General features: G+C 42.7%; 1 protein-coding gene across 1 annotated transcript; it reads left to right on the plus strand.

Moving 5' to 3' along the window:
• The first annotated feature begins 15,722 nt into the window (after window positions 1-15,722).
• Window positions 15,723-17,047, plus strand: LOC311058961 (inorganic pyrophosphatase-like). Its single transcript, XM_084076520.1, has one exon. The coding sequence runs from the start codon at window positions 15,754-15,756 to the stop codon at window positions 16,768-16,770; it is 1,017 nt and encodes a 338-aa protein (XP_083932646.1). The 5' UTR covers window positions 15,723-15,753; the 3' UTR covers window positions 16,771-17,047.
• Window positions 17,048-20,342: the final 3,295 nt, after the last annotated feature.

The raw sequence follows: 20,342 nt of genomic DNA on the forward strand, positions 1-20,342 counted from the left end.
TAACGGACAGCAAAAGGATTTCTGTTTTGTTTTGATTGATTGATTGATTGATGTACTTTATTTAGTAAGACATGAGAACAGTACATGACAGTACATAACAGTACATGGAAGTACAAATTCGCAATACAAGGTCTACTAAACTGGATAGCTCATTAAGCACTAAGCTTGTTTAAGATGAGAACCCCATGCATACAAATCAAAAATCAAAATTTTGAACTGAACTGGGTTTGGACCACATTATTGAAAAGGGACTTGATTTTGCTTATTTTAGGTGTTGACTTGCATTAATAACCCCCATTTGTAACCCCTGGTCTTTGAGTTTGAAAATACATTTGATTGCATATATTTTGTTTTGGGGTTGATTTTTGTTATTTTCTGAATACAAATCTGTCGTAACCCATCCCTGGTTTACCAATACAAGGCTGTTCCAAAACAATTTAAGGGTTCTTTATTTTCTTATGTAAGTCATATGTAACATTAACTGTTTGATTTTCAGCCTGAACCTAGGCTGACCATACGTCCTCTTTTACCCGGACATGTCCTCTTTTGCGAGGCTGTCCGGCCTGCCCGGGGGGGGTTTATAAAATCCTTCAAATGTCCGGTGTTTTGGGGTTTTGGGTAGCGTGCACTATCGCATTTTAGCAACAGCTAACTGTCATTGTTAGTGTTGCCATGTCCGAATATTTACCGCAACTTCTTGACAAAAAATTGCGTCTTTTTCTGCCTTTTTTTTCTTATATTTCTCTCACGAGACTTGGCAACAATGCTGCTTACAGGCTCGAGGCACACGTGACAAGACACACACACACACACACACACACACACACACACACACACACACACACACACACACACACACACAGTCAGTCGCACACTCACACAGACACACTGAACAGCATATCCATCGCGCTCAGTGCTGCCTGTCATTCGATCCCCGACGGAGAAAAGTTACACAGACAGAGGCGGAGAAAATGCCGAAACGCAAATGCAACTTCACAGACGAAATGCGCAAAAAGTACCCGTGTTTTCGTCTGGGTTGTGATAAATTTGAAGCAGAATGTACTGTTTGCAAAGCAGGAACATATGTGTCCGTGGCAAATAAAGGCTCGTCAGACCTGCAAGCACATATTGCCACTACAAAGCACAAGAAAGCTGTGCAAGGCGAGACTTCCTCTGCCAAATTGACCGACTACTTTGTTCCACCAGGCTAAGCAGAATACATGGTCAATGCAGCTGAGGGCGTTTTAGCTTTTCACACAGTAAAACACCATAGCAGCTACAGGTCAATGGATTGCACCAGCAATTTGCTGAAAAGGGCATTCCCAGACTCAGATACAGCGAAAAAAAATTCAAGTGCACGTACAAAAACAGAGGCCATTGTCAACAGCGTTATAGCGCCACACTCTGTTGAAATCGCACTAGAGGCGCTCAAAGACATACAGTATTGTGGCATTGCTACTGATGGGAGTAACCACGGTGCAGTGAAAATATTCCCAATAATAATACAATATTTTGACTGGAAGAAAGGTGGTGTACAGAGTACATTGATTGAGGTGAAAGACACACCAAATGAGACTGCAGAGACCATTGCACAGTATTTGATAGAAACATTGAGAAAAAACAATTTGTCTGAAAAGTGTATTGCATTTACTGGTGACAATTGCAACACAAATTTCGGTGGAATCAGACGTGATGAAGGGGGGAAGAATGTGTTTGCAAATTTGAAGAGGTTGCTGCAGAACAAGACTCTGGTTGGTGTGGGTTGCCCAGCACACATATTGAATAATTGTGTTCATCATGGTGCAGACACACTTGATATTGAAATGGAGAACATCATCTTCAAAATCTACCAGTACTTCCACATTTACACTGTGCGCACAGATAATTTGAAGGAGTACTGTGACTTTGTTGACATTGAATACAGAAGGCTCCTTTCCCACAGCAAGACACGATGGCTGTCATTATTCCCTGGAATTGAGAGGCTGCTGCAGATGTTTCCAGCATTAAAGGCATTCTTTCTGTCTCAGGAAAAGCCACCTGTAATGATCAGGAAGTTTTTTGAAAATGACTTCAGTGAGATTTACCTCTGGCACATGCACTCACTCATGAGTGTGTTCCACTCACACATTCAAGAAATGGAAAGGGAACACAATTCTGTTGTGGAAGTGAGGAACATCTTGCACAGAGTCCATACTATGCTTGAGGAACGCAAGAGAAACAAGTTCATGTCCATGAAAGTTAAGGGACTACTGGCACAGAACCGCACAGATGGACTTGGTCAGGGCTGTGACCAGTTCCGTGCTGATGTACAAGGTCTGTACAGTGCATGCCTGCAGTATCTGGAGAAGTGGATGACACCCATGGAAGAATTCACCCCATTCATGTGGATGGATCTGAGTGAGACACGAGATTGGAATGATGTGGAAGCCAGCATCAAGTACCTGGGAGAGAAGGGGGTGCCAATTGATGATGCAAAGTGTTTTGATCAGGTCACCAATCTCAAGAAATTCACTGAAAGCTGCATTAGTGATGGAGAGTTCAAATGCCTGCAAGTGCACCAGAAGTGGACCAAATATTTTGAGAAGGCCAAAAGCATAGCATGTTACTCAGAGCTACTGAAAATTGCACAGTTTGTCTTTGCCCTTCCTCCTCACAATGCAAATGTTGAGAGGGTTTTCTCACTGATGCAGAGCCAGTGGACCAAGGAAAGAAACCAGTTGTCTGTTGAGTCAATAAAGGGGCTTCTATCAGTGCAATACAATTTCAAAGAAATGTCTTGCAAGGACTTTCATGCTTATTTACATTACATTACAGTCATTTAGCAGACGCTTTTATCCAAAGCGACTTACAATAAGTGTATTCAACATAGGTAGGGAACGAAAACTACTAATCACCAGAAGTTTTAAGTACATTTCCTGCAAAAACAAGCAACCAAGAGTATACCTAGCGCTAAGGTAAAAGTGCAATATATCAGCTACCTACTTTCTTAAACAGATGAGACAAAAATGGCAAAATCAAATGAGCACGAGCTAAAACAAATAAGTGTATCGACTAAACAAGATCCAATAAAACAATACAAAAATAAAACAAGAGTTCGTACAACTAGTTAACAACAAGTAGGCCAGGCAAAGAGGAAGGATAGTGTTTCCTGAAGAGGTGGGTTTTCAGGCTGCGGCGAAAGATGGGCAGTGACTCTGCTGTCCTGACATCAGTGGGAAGTTCATTCCACCACTGTGGGGCCAGAACAGAAAAAAGTCGTGACCGTGTCGATCGACCAGAAGGACCGTTGAGTGGCGAGGGAGTCAGTCGCCCCGAGGTGGCAGACCGGAGTGGTCGGGCAGGGGTGTGGGCATTGACCAAAACCCGGAGGTAAGAAGGAGCTGTTCCTTTCACTGCTCTATAGGCTAGCACCAGGGTTTTAAACTGAATGCGAGCTGCTACGGGGAGCCAGTGCAGAGAACGGAGAAGGATAGTTGTGTGGGAGAACTTGGGGCGGTTGAACACCAGACGAGCCGCAGCTTTCTGAACAAGCTCCAGAGGTCTGATGGCTGATGCCGGAGCACCAGCAAGGAGGGAGTTGCAGTAGTCCAGGCGGGAGATGACAAGAGCCTGGATGAGCACCTGGGCTGTTTTCTCCGTGAGGAAGGGGCGAATCCTCCTGATGTTGTAGAGGAGGAATCTGCTATTTGATGAGCAATCGGAAACTGCTGGGGAAAATAAGCACTTCAGCAAAATATGCTTGGGCAAACAAGGAAGACCAGGGAGATGAGGAGGAGGAAGGCCAGGGAGACGAGGAAGGCCAGGAAGACTGAAGAAAAATAAACATTAAACAATAGGCTACCTCTCTTTTTCTTTTTGTTCAATGTTGAGACATTATTTACATTTTTTACATTAGCCATAAGAGACATTATTTTGAAGAATGTGCTATAACATTGAAGAACAGGCTACTTCTCTATTTTCTTTTGTTTAATTAACAGGTTTTGAGGCATTTTTTACATTTTTACATTATAGACATGAGAGAGAGGTTATTTTGACTTACACAAGACTTGAGAGAGAGAGAGAGATTATTTTATTTGGTTAAAAAGCTGAATGTTCATACAGAACTTAACATGAAATATTATAGAGCATATTTGTATGAGAGTGATTATTTTGTTATCTATCTCTCTTTTTCTTTTTGTTCAATGTTGAGGCATTATTTCTATTTTTTACATTAGCCATAAGAGACATTATTTTGAAGAATGTGCTACCTAAACATTGAAGAACAGGCTACTTCTCTATTTTCTTTTGTTTAATTAACAGGTTTTGAGGCATTTTTTACATTTTTACATTATAGACATGAGAGAGAGGTTATTTTGAATAATGTGGTACCTTACTTGTTCTAAGATAAGTCTAAGAGTGAGAGGTTATTTTATTTTGTTAAAAAGCTGAATGTCCATGCAGAACTTAACATGAAATATTATAGAGCATATTTGTATGTGAGTGATTATTTTGTTATCTACTGTACCTCTCTTTTTCTTTTTGTTAAATGTTGAGGCATTATTTATATTTTCTACATTAGCCATAAGAGACATTATTTTGAAGAATGTGCTATAACATTGAAGAACAGGCTACTTCTCTATTTTCTTTTGTTTAAATAACAGGTTTTGAGGCATTTTTTACATTTTTACATTTAGACATGAGAGAGAGGTTATTTTGAATAATGTCCATATAACATCCCCAAGTCATTTAGAATAATAAAAAATGAATGTTAAGCAGAGCAATGTCCCGAAAATCAAAGATATAAAAATGTTTAAAAAAAAAGACTTTTATTTGATAATAAATTGGTAAAATCAGGCAAAAATAAGAATTAAATAACAACCCTACCCTAACCCTAATCTTAACCCTAAAACCGAAATAAAGAAACCAAAAAATAAAAAACCGAACCCAATCCGCCCAGAACCGAGCAAAAACGAACCCAATCCGCCCAGAACCGCGCAAAAAAACTTCGCGCGCGCGTGCATGAGGACGGTAGGTGTCCTCTTTTTGGGATTTCAGAATATGGTCACCCTACTGAACCAACAAACCTAGCTAGCCATGCAGCTAGCATTTAGCAACGTTAGCAACACACACACACACACACACACACACACACACACACACACACACACACACACACAGACAGACAGACAGACAGACAGATACACAGACACACAGACACACAGACACACACACACACACACACACACACACACACACACACACACACACAGTGTATACAAAGATAAAAGTATGTTATTCTTACGCTCGGATTGACTTCAATGTATTCGGTGTTTGTGACGGTGTATTTATCAAATTGTTGTTTCTCCGCCGAGATGTGAATCCCTCCCAGTCCACTGTTGCCAGATTTTGTGAGAGAAATAAGCAGCCATGTCTATGAAAACAAGGCCAGAAGAAGAGACTTGTAAAAAAAAAAGGACAGGAAAGTACAGTTCAATACAAGGTATGCTAAGAGGCTATGGCTTGTTTCCATTGGGTACTCAATTTGTACTCAATTCATCGAAAATGAATGTAGCCTAGAGACATAGGAATCCTATGGCTAGGCTACATTCATTAGCCAATGCCTATAGGGAACGGGCATAGGGAGGAGTCGAGGCGGAGCCTAGCTACCAGTGACGTATTTCGGCAGCCATCTTAGTTAGCCTCGTATCAATAACAACATTGACAGTTACTCACAACGTGTCCTGAACGCACAGTCTGTGTAAAGTCTACAACACATTAAAGGACAGAAGATGGACCGGGCAATGCGTGACATTACCATACAGAGAGAAGCTGAACGCGGACGCAAAGGCACGCTACCTGGGAAAAATGTCATTACATCTGTGCCCCTGTAATGACAGTGCCCAGTCAGAGTCACAATCATTCATTTCATAGACTGGTTCACCTGAACCGAAAATAAAATATAGTCATCTTGAGTACTGATTATCTATATATTATTATTATTATTATTATTAGCGAAGTATTATTATTATTATTATTATATTGTTCATTCATTAATCATTGAGCTAGTAAGTGAATGGAACGGGACCTGTGTTGCCAGATTTCGCGAGAGAAATAAGCAACCAGGTATATGAAAACAAGCCCAAAAGAAGTGGCTTTGTGACATTGGCTACTTGAAAAAAATAGCCGATCTACAAGCTCACGTGAGCTTGTACATAGGCTATTTAAAAAAAAACTCTTGCAATAAAATAAACAATATTTGGATTTTTTTTTAAACATTCTAACAACACAAATGCTCCCTGGCACAGAACATTTTCATGACAATATTTGAGAACCACTGGTTTAATTTTTATTTTTTTGGAAACAAGCCTAAATAAGCTATAACACTTTATAAATAAGCCACACAAAAAACGCAACCCGCAATAGGCCGCAAATACCAATTTTACAAGCAACTTAACAGAAAAAGCCAGAAAAAGTTCTGCCCAAAGTCGCTTATAATAAGCCGACATGGCAACGCTGATTCTCTCCCAGAAACGGTCTTATCAACACAACATGTTTATATTTTTTATTGTGTGCTGTCATGCTTGTTTGAACACGGGTAGAGAGCCTAAATGTGTTTGTTTCATTGTATTTAAGATATTCGATATAAATTCTTTTTTTTTAATGCCAGATTTAGCTAATACTGCCGTAAACGTCCCATTCAAACTGCTAGCCTAGCCACTTAGCCGATGCTCTGCTCTGAGACTCTGAGCACAACAGATGTTTATATTTTTATTGTGTGCTGTCATGCTTGTTTGAGCACAGAAGCATATGTGTAAGAGATTATACAAGTTAGATATAGATAGAAGAGAGGTGGAAGATAATGTACATCGTCTACACATTGCTGCTTGCTGAACGAGCAGGACTACAGAGTGATGTACCAGGATGTACTAGCGTGACCAGATAGATAGTAGAGAGATGGAAGATCATGTACACAGTGTCTACACTTGCTGCTTGCTGAGAACAACGAGCACAGGACTACAGAGTGATGTACCAGGATGTACCAGCGCGACCACAAAGATAGTAGAGAGATGGAAGATCATGTACACCGTCTACACTTGCTGCATGCTCACTACAGAGTGATGTACCAGCGCGACCAAACAAGCTAAGGCTTATGGCGGCCAAAGTGGGCGGAGTTAACGGCGTGACGAAACTGTGACATCGCTACGCCCTTTCCCTATAGGTTTAAAGTGCCTGTATCCTATGATAGGATCGGTAACCGTCTTCCATGCCGACATCTTGCCACTCCGACTAGTGGCTTCCGCGTGCGGTTAGGGTGAGGGTTAGGTATAGGGTTCGTTAACGTCGGAAAGGCGACATGTCGGAAAGCCGCCATGTAACCGATAGGATCATAGACTGTGGATAGGATACAAGCACTTTAAACCTATATGCATTGGCTACTTGAAAAAAGCCGATGTACAAGCTTGTAGATCTGCTATTTTCAGAAAGATGTTGAAAAGAAAAAGATTTGGAATTATAATTATAATTAAAATACAAATAATAATCACATGGGGGTCTGTGGAGAAATACATTAATTTGGTCGTCCTTGACATGCATATACGTGAGAACGACTGGTTTAAACAGTCATTAAACAAAATGGAGGCAAGCCCAAACAACTATACTGTACCTTAAAAACAAGCCCAAAAAACCCCTGCAAACGCCAATATTTACAGGCAACTTTACAGAAAAACAAGCCCAAAGTCGCTTATAAACAGCCGACATGGCAACACTATCCTCGTCCAGCCCATAGAGTTATAATATCTAGAGAACGGACGGCCCCGCCCCCACCTATTCATTTCAATGGAAGTTGCTCACCCGGAAGTACACTCTACAACGCCCACGTTGTTGTCAAAAGAGCATGCGCGCTAGAGTTTTTCAGACGACTGACGCACGCGCAGTAGCGTTTTCAAGGCGGAAGTCTTTGCAATACCAGATCTGACCACCAGGACACAACAGCCTCTGCGCGGTCCTGCATGGGGGCGGAACAAACAGTGGTGTAAAGTAACTAAGAATAACATTTACTCAAGTACTGTTCTTAAGTACAATTTTGAGGTATTGTTTTATTTTACTGGAGTATTTCCAATGTCCTTTACTTTTACTTCTACTCCACTACATCTCGGAGGCACATATTATACTTTTACTCCACTACAATTATTTTACAACCTTAGTTACTAGTTACATTGTATATTTTAATTATTATTACAAAACATGTTAATGATTAACCACTTCAGCCCTATACATTTCGGCCTTTGAAAATAGCAGATCTACAAGCTCAATGCGTCACTCCAGCAGCGCTGCCTCGGCGCCATCTAGTGGTGGATGTGAAAACAATGCTGTCGTCTCTTTGGTCGGAACCAGTGTTGCCATGTCCGCTTATTATAAGCGACTTTGAGCTTGAGTGGTTCTCAAACATTTTCATGTAGGCCTACTGGACCACAATGGAAACAAGCCCTTGGGACTTTTTGTGTTATCCTTTTAGCATTATTGTATAATTGTACCTCTGTACTATTTTGCAAACTGTTAATAAAGTAGCCTATTAAATCAATCAACCATCTGCACATGTTTTGAGCCAGGGAGCCCCGTAACACATTTGTGTTGTTCTAATATTCTACCTTTTATTTAAACATTGCTTGAACACAGCAGATGTATAGGCTACAGTATATAGTAAAGGTTTAAAGCTCTGTTGGGCTTGTTTTCATAGACCTGCGGTTGCTTATTTATCTCACAACATCTGGCAACGCTGGTCGGGGAGAGGAGGAGGAGAGTGAGACAGGCGGTGCGGTGGAATAGAATTGTTTGTAGCGGGAAACCTTTTTGATTTTGTGCTTTGGAACAATCAACCAGGCTTCAATTTGTAAAACCAAAGCAGGTCATTTACAGCAAAATTACCTGGCAGAGCAGAGAGTTAAGTTGTGGTTTGGTTTGGCAAAATAAAAATAAATGACAACTACTTAAACCCTAGCATATATACTTTTTGTACATCAAATAGTGAAAGTAGACGATGTACACATTGCAGTTTCAAAATGACACTCATAAAGAACATTTCAAATAACAAAAACAATAATATCAAAGACTAAACGTGCTTTGGAACAATCAACCAGTCTTCAATTTGTAAAAACAAAAACAAACAAAAAGATTGGCGGGTGGTGGTGCAGTGTGTGTGTGTGTGTGTGTGTGTGTGTGTGTGTGTGTGTGTGTGTGTGTGTGTGTGTGTGTGTGTGTGTGTGTGTGTGTGTGTGTGTGTGTGTGTGTGAAGACACATCTCTGTGTGCCCTGTGTACTGCATATTAAAGTTTACTGCTTATCAAAGGTTCCTGGAGTCAAGTTTCACGTAAGGGGCGGGGGGGGGGGGGGGGGTTGGTCTTCTCCACTTTATCTGCATTGGTTGATGGATGACACCTGAGAAAATATAAGAAATTATATTAATAATGGGTGTGTATATCTAAGTACTGTGTGCGCATCACACCCGTTCTAACTACGAGTGTTAATGTAGTCGGTGCAGATTTAGAATGCATTTTGCAATTCTGTGGCTTCGTGCTTGATCACAATCAACAGGAAGGCACTACTGCTGATGTAGTCTATCGGCGACTGGCGCCTGACCATCCCTCCCGTGAACAGCTGCCGGGGAGAGGCAAGTGGACCTGTCGGCTTCCCTGCGTGTGTCCATCCGCCGTCGGAGAAGCGGTGGGTGGACTTCCAGGCCCTGGAGGCCCATAGGAGCAGCTGTGGAGGGCGCTTTGTCACCCGGCAGACTGGGACTCGGAACTATGCCTTCTCTGGTGGTCCAGCATGGGACATGCCCAGACTGGTTGTTGGAGGGTTTCGACAGCTTGGGATGTCAAGAGGCGAGGCAAAAGGACTGGCCAAGTGTTGTACCGTCTCTGCCACCATATATGGCGGAGACACTGCTGAGTGACATTCTTGTTGTATCGTGAAGACATGTGCCATGAGATTGTGAATGTAACCTAACTGCACCTGTAATGTTAGTGTACTTTCTAATCGTGTGGACATAAAATGTGAGCGTGTACTTACCATATGCATGTACATATATATATGTACGTATCTCACTGTGTGTGTGTGTGTGTGTGTGTGTGTGTGTGTGTGTGTGCCAAAAATATTTTTCTTGCTCTCCACTTTAGTGCCTTTCTCTGGGTTGATTGAGAACATACACCTGCAGTCACAGAAGAAATGTATAGATTATGAAACAGCTATGTTAAGAACAAAGTTGATCCTTTTTCTATTCAAGTGATTTAGTGCAGCAAGTTAATGGCAGATTTCAAAGGAATCGTTCACTTTGTGATGCAAGCATGAAATTTGGCACAGATACTCTCTAAGGGCCACTGTTATGGAAAAGTGCGCTGGCCACTCAAAAATCCAAGATGGCGACCATTTTTTTCAAGATGGCCACCACCTTAGCGGAGCAAATAGTGATATAATCTTTCAGGTTGTGATACAATGATGAAATTTGGCACACATACTCTGTAAGGGCCACTCTTATGGAAAAAGGCACTGACCACTCAAAATTCCAAGATGGCGACCATTTTTTTCAAGATGGCCACCACCTTAGCAGAGCAAATAGTGATATCATCTTTCAGGTTGTGATACAATGATGAAATTTGGCACACATACTCTCTAAGGGCCACTCTTATGGAAAAAGGCACTGGCCACTCAAAATTCCAAGATGGCGACCATTTTCTTCAAGATGGCCACCACCTTAGCGGAGCAGATGGTGATATAATCTTTCAGGTTGTGATACAAGGATGACATTTAATTGGCACACATACTCTCTAAGGTTCACTCTTATGGATAATGCCGCTGGCCAATCAAAAATCCAAGATGGCTACCATTTTTTTCAAAGTGGCCACCACCTTAGCGGAGCAGATAGTGATATAATCTTTCAGGTTGTGATACAAGGATGAAATTTGGCACACATACTCTGTAAGGGCCACTCTTATGGAAAAGGGCGCTGGACACTCAAAAATCCAAGATGGCAACCATTTCTTTCAAGATGGCCACCACCTTAGCGGAGCAGATGGTGATATAATCTTTCAGGTTGTGATATTTGGCACAAATACTCTTTTAGGTCCACTCTTATGAAAAGGGGAGCTAGCCACTCCAAAAAATCAACATGGCCGCCATTTTTCAAGATGACTTCCAGGGGTTGTATCATTATGTCTTATATAGCTTATTATAATAGAGTGAATGTTATTGCACAACCAGGGCACAATGGTGGCATCACTGCTGTGTAACTCAGCCAGGGAGGTCGACGGCAAGTGACAAACAAGAATAAAGTTCCAGCAAATTGGCGCAATTTCCTCAGACAACAAGACATCAGAGGTGGATTGGTGTACATGACCTGTACCGCTGTACTGGACCAGTAAAGACCAGAGGCATACTGTTCTTTCATGCCTTCACTGCTTCACCAAACTAAGCCAATATCCTTCCAAACTGAGTGATGATGACCTGAAGATCCTGGAGAAGTTTGTGGTCCTGATGTACGATCGATCGAGCACAGCTGTCAGTGTGGATGAAGCTAGATTTGACATGTTTGCCCGAAAGCAGAAGCCATATGAAGCCATTCCTCCAACGAGGGCAGCTCTGATTCAACACACCAAACGTGCAGCGTATCAGGCCGGCTGCATATGGGGTCAATCCACCCAGCGTCAGCCTGAATCAGAAAGTCCAGCTGACTGGGGATGGAAGAAGTTTGGTGAAGAATGGCAGGTCTTCTGGACAGCCAATTCACCACTTGCAGAGAGTTGTCAAGAACTCACCAAATGTGGCTGCAAATAAGGGTGCAGTGGAAGGTGCAAATGTTTCAAATTGGGGTTTGTCTTCACAGCACTCTGCAGTTGCAAATGTGAGTAAAACTATTTGGGCAAAAACAACATCTTGGAAAATGGTCACCATCTTCACATGTCATGTGTCTGTGATTGTTTTATTGTCAAGTGGCCTTTGGAGACTGCTCCTGCCAATTTTCATGTTTGTATCATGACCTGAAAGATTATATCACTATCTGCTCTGCTAAGGAGAAGGCCATCTTGAAACAAATGGTCGCCATCTTGGATTTTTGAGTGGCCAGTGCCTTTTTCTATAAGCGTGGCCCTTACAGAGTATGTGTGCCAAATTTCATCCTTGTATTACAACCTGAAAGATTAAATCATTATCTGCTCAGCTAAGGTGGCCATCTTGAAAATAATTGGTCGCCATCTTGGATTTTTGAGTGGCCAGTGCCCTTTTCCATAAGAGTGACCCTTACAGAGTATGTGTGCCAAATGTCTACCTTGTATCACAACCTGAAATATTATAACACCCTCTGCTCCGCTAAGGTGGTGGCCATCTTGAAAAAAATGGTCGCCATCTTGGAATTTTGAGTGGCCAGTGCCTTTTTCCATAAGAGTGGCCCTTAGAGAGTATGTGTGCCAAATTGCATCATTGTGTCACAACCTGAAAGATTATATCACTATTTGCTCCCCTAAGGTGGTGGCCATCTTGAAAAAAATGGTCGCCATCTTGGAATTTTGAGTGGCCAGTGCCTTTTTCCATAAGTGTGGCCCTTAGAGAGTACGTGTGCCAAATTTCATCATTGTATCACAACTTGAAAGATTATATCACTATTTGCTCCGCTAAGGTGGTGGCCATCTTGAAAAAAATGGTCCCCATCTTGGATTTTTGAGTGGCCAGCGCCCTTTTCCATAAGAGTGGCCCTTAGAGAGTATGTGTGCCAAATTTCATGCTTGCATCACAAAGTGAACGATTAAGTCATTAACTTGCTGCACTAATTATATTAAAGCAACTTCATATGGCAAAGATTTTGATTAGGCAGCACTACTTTCTTTCAGTGAAATTAAGTGAAAATGCAGGAAAAAGCTAACCAAAAATACACACCTCTGAAGAAACTCCAGGGTTGATGCCAGCGTTGATGGGTAGTGGATGTTGAAGCAATAGCAGCTTCCAAATATAATGCACACTGCTGACACGAAGGACAGAATGTTGTCATGTACAATGACTTGGTCAACACTCAACATATAGCGTTTTGCTGAATAGCAGGACTTCCCTAAAAAGGAGCAAAACAAAAAAACAAGCAACATTCAAATAAAATGTAACACAAACACATTGAGCTGTTTTTAGATTTTAAAATGTGTGTGTGTTATACACAATAGACAGAACCGTAGAAAAAAAAAAAAAAAAACATTTCTTACCGCACACAATGATGGCTGGAGTCAAGGGAACATTGTCCATCTGAACTTCCTGTGCCAGGCATGTTTTCTCCACATAACGGACCATTTCGTCTTTTTTCTCTTTGAAGTTGGCCAGCAGAAGGAGCACCATCTCTTTTACATCATCAGACATACCACCCTGCTCTCCCCTCATCAATTTGTACTTTGTGTGGGTGTCCATGTACCTTTGGCTGATCTTTAGAGGATTGCGGTTCAAGTACTCCCTTGACTTCCAGATTCCGTCCGAAAACCTCTTTCAGCTCAATTCCAGTAAGATTCTGGAAATGGACCACCATGCCAAGTTCCTGGAACCACAATGGCCACTCTGCCAGAAGGTCCTTGATGCTTTTCCACTGGTTTACCTCTTTTCGTTGTGTGTAGAAAGTCGCCTTCATTAGACCTTTGACTTTATCTCGATCCACATCAGTTTGCTGATCCTCCATCTTCTTCATTTTAGCTTTCTTCTGTAGCTGGCTCTGTGTGGTCTCATAGGGGCAATCATTTTTGCTGCCAGTTGATGCACCCATATGTGTCCTGGACTGCTGCTATTCGTTCAGGACTGACTTCGTCTGTGGTAGAGCCAGAATCAGATTCACCACGCTTTCGTTTCCTCATGTGGGGAATCTCAGGTCGCCTCTGATTACTTATCCTACATACCAATTGCTTTTTTATAGAGTCATATCCTGTCCCAGGGACATCTCCTGCTATTACGTCTTTCAGAGATTCGGGGTATTTTTCCACCATCTTTTTGGCAACTGCCTCTGCGTGCTTGGACCCTAACTGAGAACATTTTTTCTTCATTGCAATGACCAGAATCCGTATCATCTCCTTTCTCAGTTTACTTGATGGTCCTTCTCCTCTCTCCAATGAGTGGATAAGTTCATCTGGGAACTGATCCCACGGTATCATGAAGCTCTCCACCCAGTCTCTGTCAGGACTTTGGAAGATGATGGAATCATTTGATGATAAACTTCTTGGTGAAAAAGACTGACAGCATGCAGACAGTCCTGATGATGCACCAGATGATGCCAATGCAGCTGCACGAGATGATACTGATGCCAAAGATGACGGACCGGGCCATTCTGGTGAAGCAGCACTAGCTAAGCAGCCGGTTTCAGGAGTCAGGGTCTGCAAAACACACATATATTTCATCTATATATTAATGCATTTTACTGTGCGTCTTCATTTCACCATCCTCCACCCCCAATTCCTGTAATTTCTCTTCTAGAATCTTGACAATGATCTCTGAAAGGTCAGGTAGGACCTCAGTAATGGCGTTGTGTAGAAAGGTCTCCTCCATTGCTGGAATGGGAAAAACATTACACCATTTTTCAAAAGCATTAATGACAAGACTACAGTAGGGTCATTTCAATGGAGAAATGCCATTTAGTGACGTCATGATGCATAATGCCATTCTAGTGAATGGTAATGCCATTCTAGTTATTATTATTCCCCCCGTTTTTTGGGTCATTTCAATGGAGACGTGCCATTAAGTGACGTCATAATGCATAATGCCATTCTAGTGAATGGTAATGCCATTCTAGTGACGTCATACTACTGATGTCATTGTATTATGACTATAACACTACTAACACTATCAATACTCAATACCAGCTCAACATTCTTAGCGATCCCACACTGTTTCTTCAAGAACATTACTTTCTAGTATTATCATATACTATCTTACACTATTATATTTGCTACTATTGTTATTGTTACTACTTGTATCTCTTTCTGTCTCTCCCTCTCTCTCTCTTCTTTCCCCCCGACACGGTCGAGGCAGAAGGCCCCCACCCTAGAGCCTAGGGTCTGCCTGACGTTTCTTCCAGTTAAGGGGTCTCTTTTCTACATGTAAAGTGTCTTGAGACAACTTGTTGTGATTTGACACTTTAATAAAATTGGATTGAATTGAATTGAATTGTTACCCCACAGTCCAAATGACACGTGTTTCTGTACGCAATTGTTGAAAAAACGACCGAAGATTCTCAGTGCAACCTGCCTTGTTTTAAGACAGTTCCACCTAATCTGCGTAGCACTCCCTGGAACCCTGTCAAGGTTTGCAACTTTGCCCAAATATGGAGATTAAAAAAAAATCACACCCAGTGTGAAGTGGGCGGTGTGGTCACAGTGGTCATCACAGTGATGGAAGTGAGTGTGCGCGCGTATTTATAGGGCTATGCACATGTGTCATGTGTTTCTAGCCAATCACAGTCCTGAATAGAGTCATGGTGGCCAATCACAGCGCAGGGTTGGGGGGGTGCAATTTGGATCGATGTCCAAACCTCACATATAGGGGCGGTTGCACCGCCCCTATATGTGAAAAAAATATCCGATACAAATCAGTCCAAATATGGATTATGATGTCATAGTCCTGATGTCATAGGTGAATGACATCATGGACTGGACACATGCCATCCGAGGTCTCCAAAACAACACACACAAAAACCACCCCATACTTGGTGCACGCAGACGGACAGGAAGCAGGAACTGTGTGTGAATAGAGGGGGTTTACTCTACAATGAGACCGCTGTTGAGATCTTCGCTGGGCGTGCTGCCGTTTCTTGGTTCACATTCTGCTGAGAGCAAAGTGGTCACACAAGCAGCAGCAGGTCTGCCCACATATCTTAGGAAATTGATGCATTATCAAACGGAAGAAAGAGGAAGGCCAAACTCTCCAAACTACAGGATGTATTTTAAAAACTCTGAAGGGAAATACATTTCACCATTCCATGACATTCCACTTTTTACCGAGGCACAACAGGACAGTGATGTGCCATCGAAAAAACGTAAGAAGATTGAGCAGCTGTATAACATGGTTGTGGAGGTTCCTCGATGGTCAAACGCTAAAATGGAGATTGCAACAAAGGAACCACTGAATCCAATCAAACAAGATGTAAAGAAAGGCAAGCTCCGATATGTGGCCAATGTATTCCCTCACAAAGGCTACATCTGGAACTATGGGGCACTCCCACAGACATGGGAGGACCCAAACCACACAGACAAAGACACAAAGTGCTGCGGAGACAACGACCCCATTGATGTGTGTGAAATTGGCTCCATGGTGTGCTCGCCAGGTCAGGTGATCCAGGTGAAAGTGCTGGGGATACTGGCCATGATTGATGAGGGAGAGACAGACTGGAAGGTCATTGCCATCAACACAGAAGACCCAGATGCTGAAAACCTTAACGGCATAGACGATGTACGCAAAATCAGGCCTGGTCACTTGGAAGCCACCGTTGACTGGTTTAAGAAATACAAGGTACCAGATGGCAAGCCTGAGAACCAGTTTGCATTCAACGGACAGTTCAAAGACAAGGACTTTGCCATTAAGACCATTAAGTCCACTCATGAGCACTGGAGGGCACTAGTGCAGAAGCAAACCAATGGTGGAGAAATTGAATGTAAAAATATTTCCGTGTGTGAGAGCCCATTTAAATGCAGTGTGGATGAGGCCAGAGATGTGGTCCAGTCGGCCCCTGCTTCTGGAGGTGCCCTTACAGTATCTCCAGAGGTGGACAGGTGGTATTTTCTGTAATGATGCTGAAGCCCTCAAGATGGTGTATAAAGATGGCAAAATCTCTGGCCCTGTTGTCAAAAGAAGCACTACCAGCATTGTGTCCTCCTAAGATTGATTTTGTATGCAGTTAAATGTATTTTGTTATGGAAAGGAGACATTCAAAAACTATAGCCACGAAGAATGGTGGGATTCTCTGTTTTGTTGGCATTGTGAACAATAATTCAATTAAAATTAGAAGACTCATTTGAAATTGTACATTAGATTGTTTTAGATATGTTTGTACTGGTTACAAATACCCAAGGGACAATTTGTATTATTACAGGTTAATTGGATGAAATGGTGTCCGTGGTCTCTGCACAGACCCAAGCCATGGGCTCTGCTGCTGCTGCACCTCCACCTGAGATGCCATCATTATCTGCCTCCTCTGCCTCATCATCATCATCTGCCCCCTCTGCCCCTTCATCATCATCAACATCATCATCTGCTGCTGTGCGCGCCAGCTCCTGACCGGGCTGAGGTGGTGTCAGCAGCGGTGCTCTGGAATCAGGAGCTGTTGCTGGCGGTGGTGGAGAGAGTCGCTGCAGCAGTGGAAGAGATTGCAAGGGCTCTTAATAGGCGATAATAAAGAAAATGTCAATGTTTAATTTGCTTCATGTGTCTATGCATCCTTACTTAAAAATTAGCTATTAGTTGTTGGCGCAGTGCCAGTGTTTCCCTGTTGTCCTCAGCATCGATACCATGGCGATTGGAAATGTTATGGAGAACACAGCAGGCCATGGCTATCTTTCATACATGTTAGAGTAAATGGAGCTAATTATTTAATAGACTGCATAAAATATACTGTTATAGCATATGCCCACTGTTTTTCAGGTCTTGGTGTAATATGGAGGTTATACTATTCATTTGTCGTACCTTTTCGGGTGTATAAAGGAGCTTGCCTCCTGCTATGTCTAGGCACAGCCAGCGAACTTTCGGGAGGCATGCGTTAATCCGACAGACCTTTTCTCCGACTATGTGGCATCCGCGTGCGGTTAGGGTTAGGGTGCGGGTTTGGTTCGGGTTTACTGTTTAATGTCGGAGCACTGCGCTGTCGGAGGAATGCGCTGTCGGACTAACGTATTGCACCCGAACTTTCAGCACCCAGATTGTGCGCTCCACAACTGAGCGTGTGTGCACATGGCTGGCGTTATAAACCCGCTCTTGTTGGGTCTGGGGTGTGTACAGGGGTGTCATGAGCCAGGGAGCTACGGCATTGCCTTTATCACCTATGGTACAGATAGGCTAATGGTTAGCCATACGATCCTGTGAATTACATTCCCATGTAGCCAAGTGAGAGGAAAAGGCACAAAATAAGCAATTTGATAAACACTCGCCAATGAGCCATGCGTCTCCAGCAGCCTCCTGTTCAAGACGCATGCCCACACTGCTGTTTTGCAAAATAAAGGAGTCGTGGCTCCCCCCCCCCCCCCCCAACGGGTAACGGCATTGAGGATGTTGAAGTCGGCATCACAGATTATTTGAATGTTGATGGAATGATACCCTTTGCGATTGAAATATGGATATGCCGACCTGTTATAATCTTAATATTACTATATAATTGACAAAAGCTCCGAAAGTTCGTCCGGGGTAAGCAAGCACAGGATCACTCCATTTGCCCCGAAACTTGCCACAGACTGTTGATCAGAGCTATGGCTATATTTTAGGCATCTTACCCCACCTCGATCTGTGATCAGACTCTCGGCTTGTGTCTGTGGTACTTGCTTTCACAGATCTACATCGGACCTGGAATCTTTTCAGAATTACATTCTGATGTATGCTTCTAAGAGGTTTTCATTCAGCCCCCCGGTCTATGAGGCAAGGACGATCCTGGCTGCGCTAGACTACAATCACAACAAGGGTCGTCCTAACAGAATCAATAAAGCAGGGGTTGGTTCACTTATATATCACACACACACCCACACACACACACATTTTAATTCTTTATTTTAATCCACGAATTACAATTAATTTACAGGGAAACAAATATAATGGGGTTGATAGTTCGGGAGGCATACGTAAGTCCGACATCCCATTTCTCCGACTATGTGGCATCCGCGTGCGGTTAGGGTTAGGGTTCGGGTTAGGTATAGGGTTAGTATAGTAAACGTTGGAGGCATGCGCTGTCGGAGGAATGGTCTGTCGGACTAACGTATTGCACCCGATAGTTCATGGTCCCTAAGGATACACATGGCACCTTCTCCTCCACACAGACAATCTGCCTATAACAGCTGAAACAGAGCAATATTTCGCAAGTTGTTTGGCTTTGCTTTTTGTCATGCCAGCGATTGCTAGGCCACTCGTGGTCAGCTTATATACATGGCCCAGGCTTCCAAATATGAGTACAGCGAATCTGCATCTGTACCCAAGGTTTGTTATGATTCTCAGTAGCGGTTGGTACTTAGAATGCTTGGAAAGCCTGGTCCATGTATAGATCAAAGACACAGCCCACCTCCAGAATCAGAACATCATTGTGACAGGTGTCAACAAAAACAACATCAAGGGTATTTGGGATGTTATTTGGATGGCATACATTCTTTGACTGCATCGGACACTATGTCGACAATGCGGTCGTGGCGAGCAATGTACACATATTTATATGCACTATTACATCCATTGGTGATGTGTGCAATGGATTCTAGGTGTTGTTCAGAGTTAGTTAGATAGTGTTTAACATCTGCTATAATATAACCGTGGCGCCCCAGCTTAGTGTCTCCTCTCTGTATAATAGACCCTGATTCAGAAAGACAAACAGTTTCACACGGACAGATACAAAGATACAAAAATACACAGCATATTTGTATCTGGAAGTTGAATCCAGCTCAACTTGAATGTGTAGCTTTGTATCTGTTGTAGCAGCTACAAAAGTCAGATGTTTCTTTGCATCCTCATGTCGCTGGCTTCCATTGAAAATGAATGGTAGTCTGTATATTTGTATCTGCCTGTGTGAATGCAGCATTGCACTCTTTGACCCACAGTCCTGTCCTAGTACATCTGCAGTTCCACCTTGTGCCCTCTGTTTGGAGGTATAGGGTCACTCGGCTAATGACCTCCAATGACACTCCCTAATTATTAATACCCCATTAACCCTCAACTAAACCCCCCTATTGTACTCTAATGGTAAACTAATATTTTCTCTCTTTTACAGTAGGACCAAGATCTTCAAAAAAGGTCCAATCGATGGAACGTGCACACCTTGAGAGTAGATAAGACCTACACCTACATTCCTGACTTACAACGGCGTATCCTTGAAAAGAGAGTGTCATCAGGGAAGGGTCTTCCGAGAACCACGAAGCTCAGACCAGACGATCCACGCCGATTTGGACTTCTCGATGCTCTCCCTGCACCACCAATGGAAGAACTTCTCCAGGCCCATGTCATCATCATCATCATCATCATTCGAGTGCCCTCGAGATCTGCGACACAAGCTGCTTCCACTGGTCTCTGTTGCTCATTGCCACCCCAAGTTCATTCACAGTCAGTCCTGTATCCCTACTCAGAACATCTGGAAATGTGAGTGGTCTAGTTCCTCTTGATGGGCAGGGTAGTCTCCA

The sequence above is a fragment of the Gymnoscopelus microlampas genome (genome assembly GCF_963454915.1).
Source record: "Gymnoscopelus microlampas genome assembly, chromosome: 13".
NCBI classification, from domain to species: Eukaryota; Metazoa; Chordata; class Actinopteri; order Myctophiformes; family Myctophidae; genus Gymnoscopelus; species Gymnoscopelus microlampas.

Bases quoted from the DNA above. Each gene is read 5' to 3' on its own strand.
- LOC311058961 (XM_084076520.1), top strand. From the start codon at position 15,754: ATGAGACCGCTGTTGAGATCTTCGCTGGGCGTGCTGCCGTTTCTTGGT.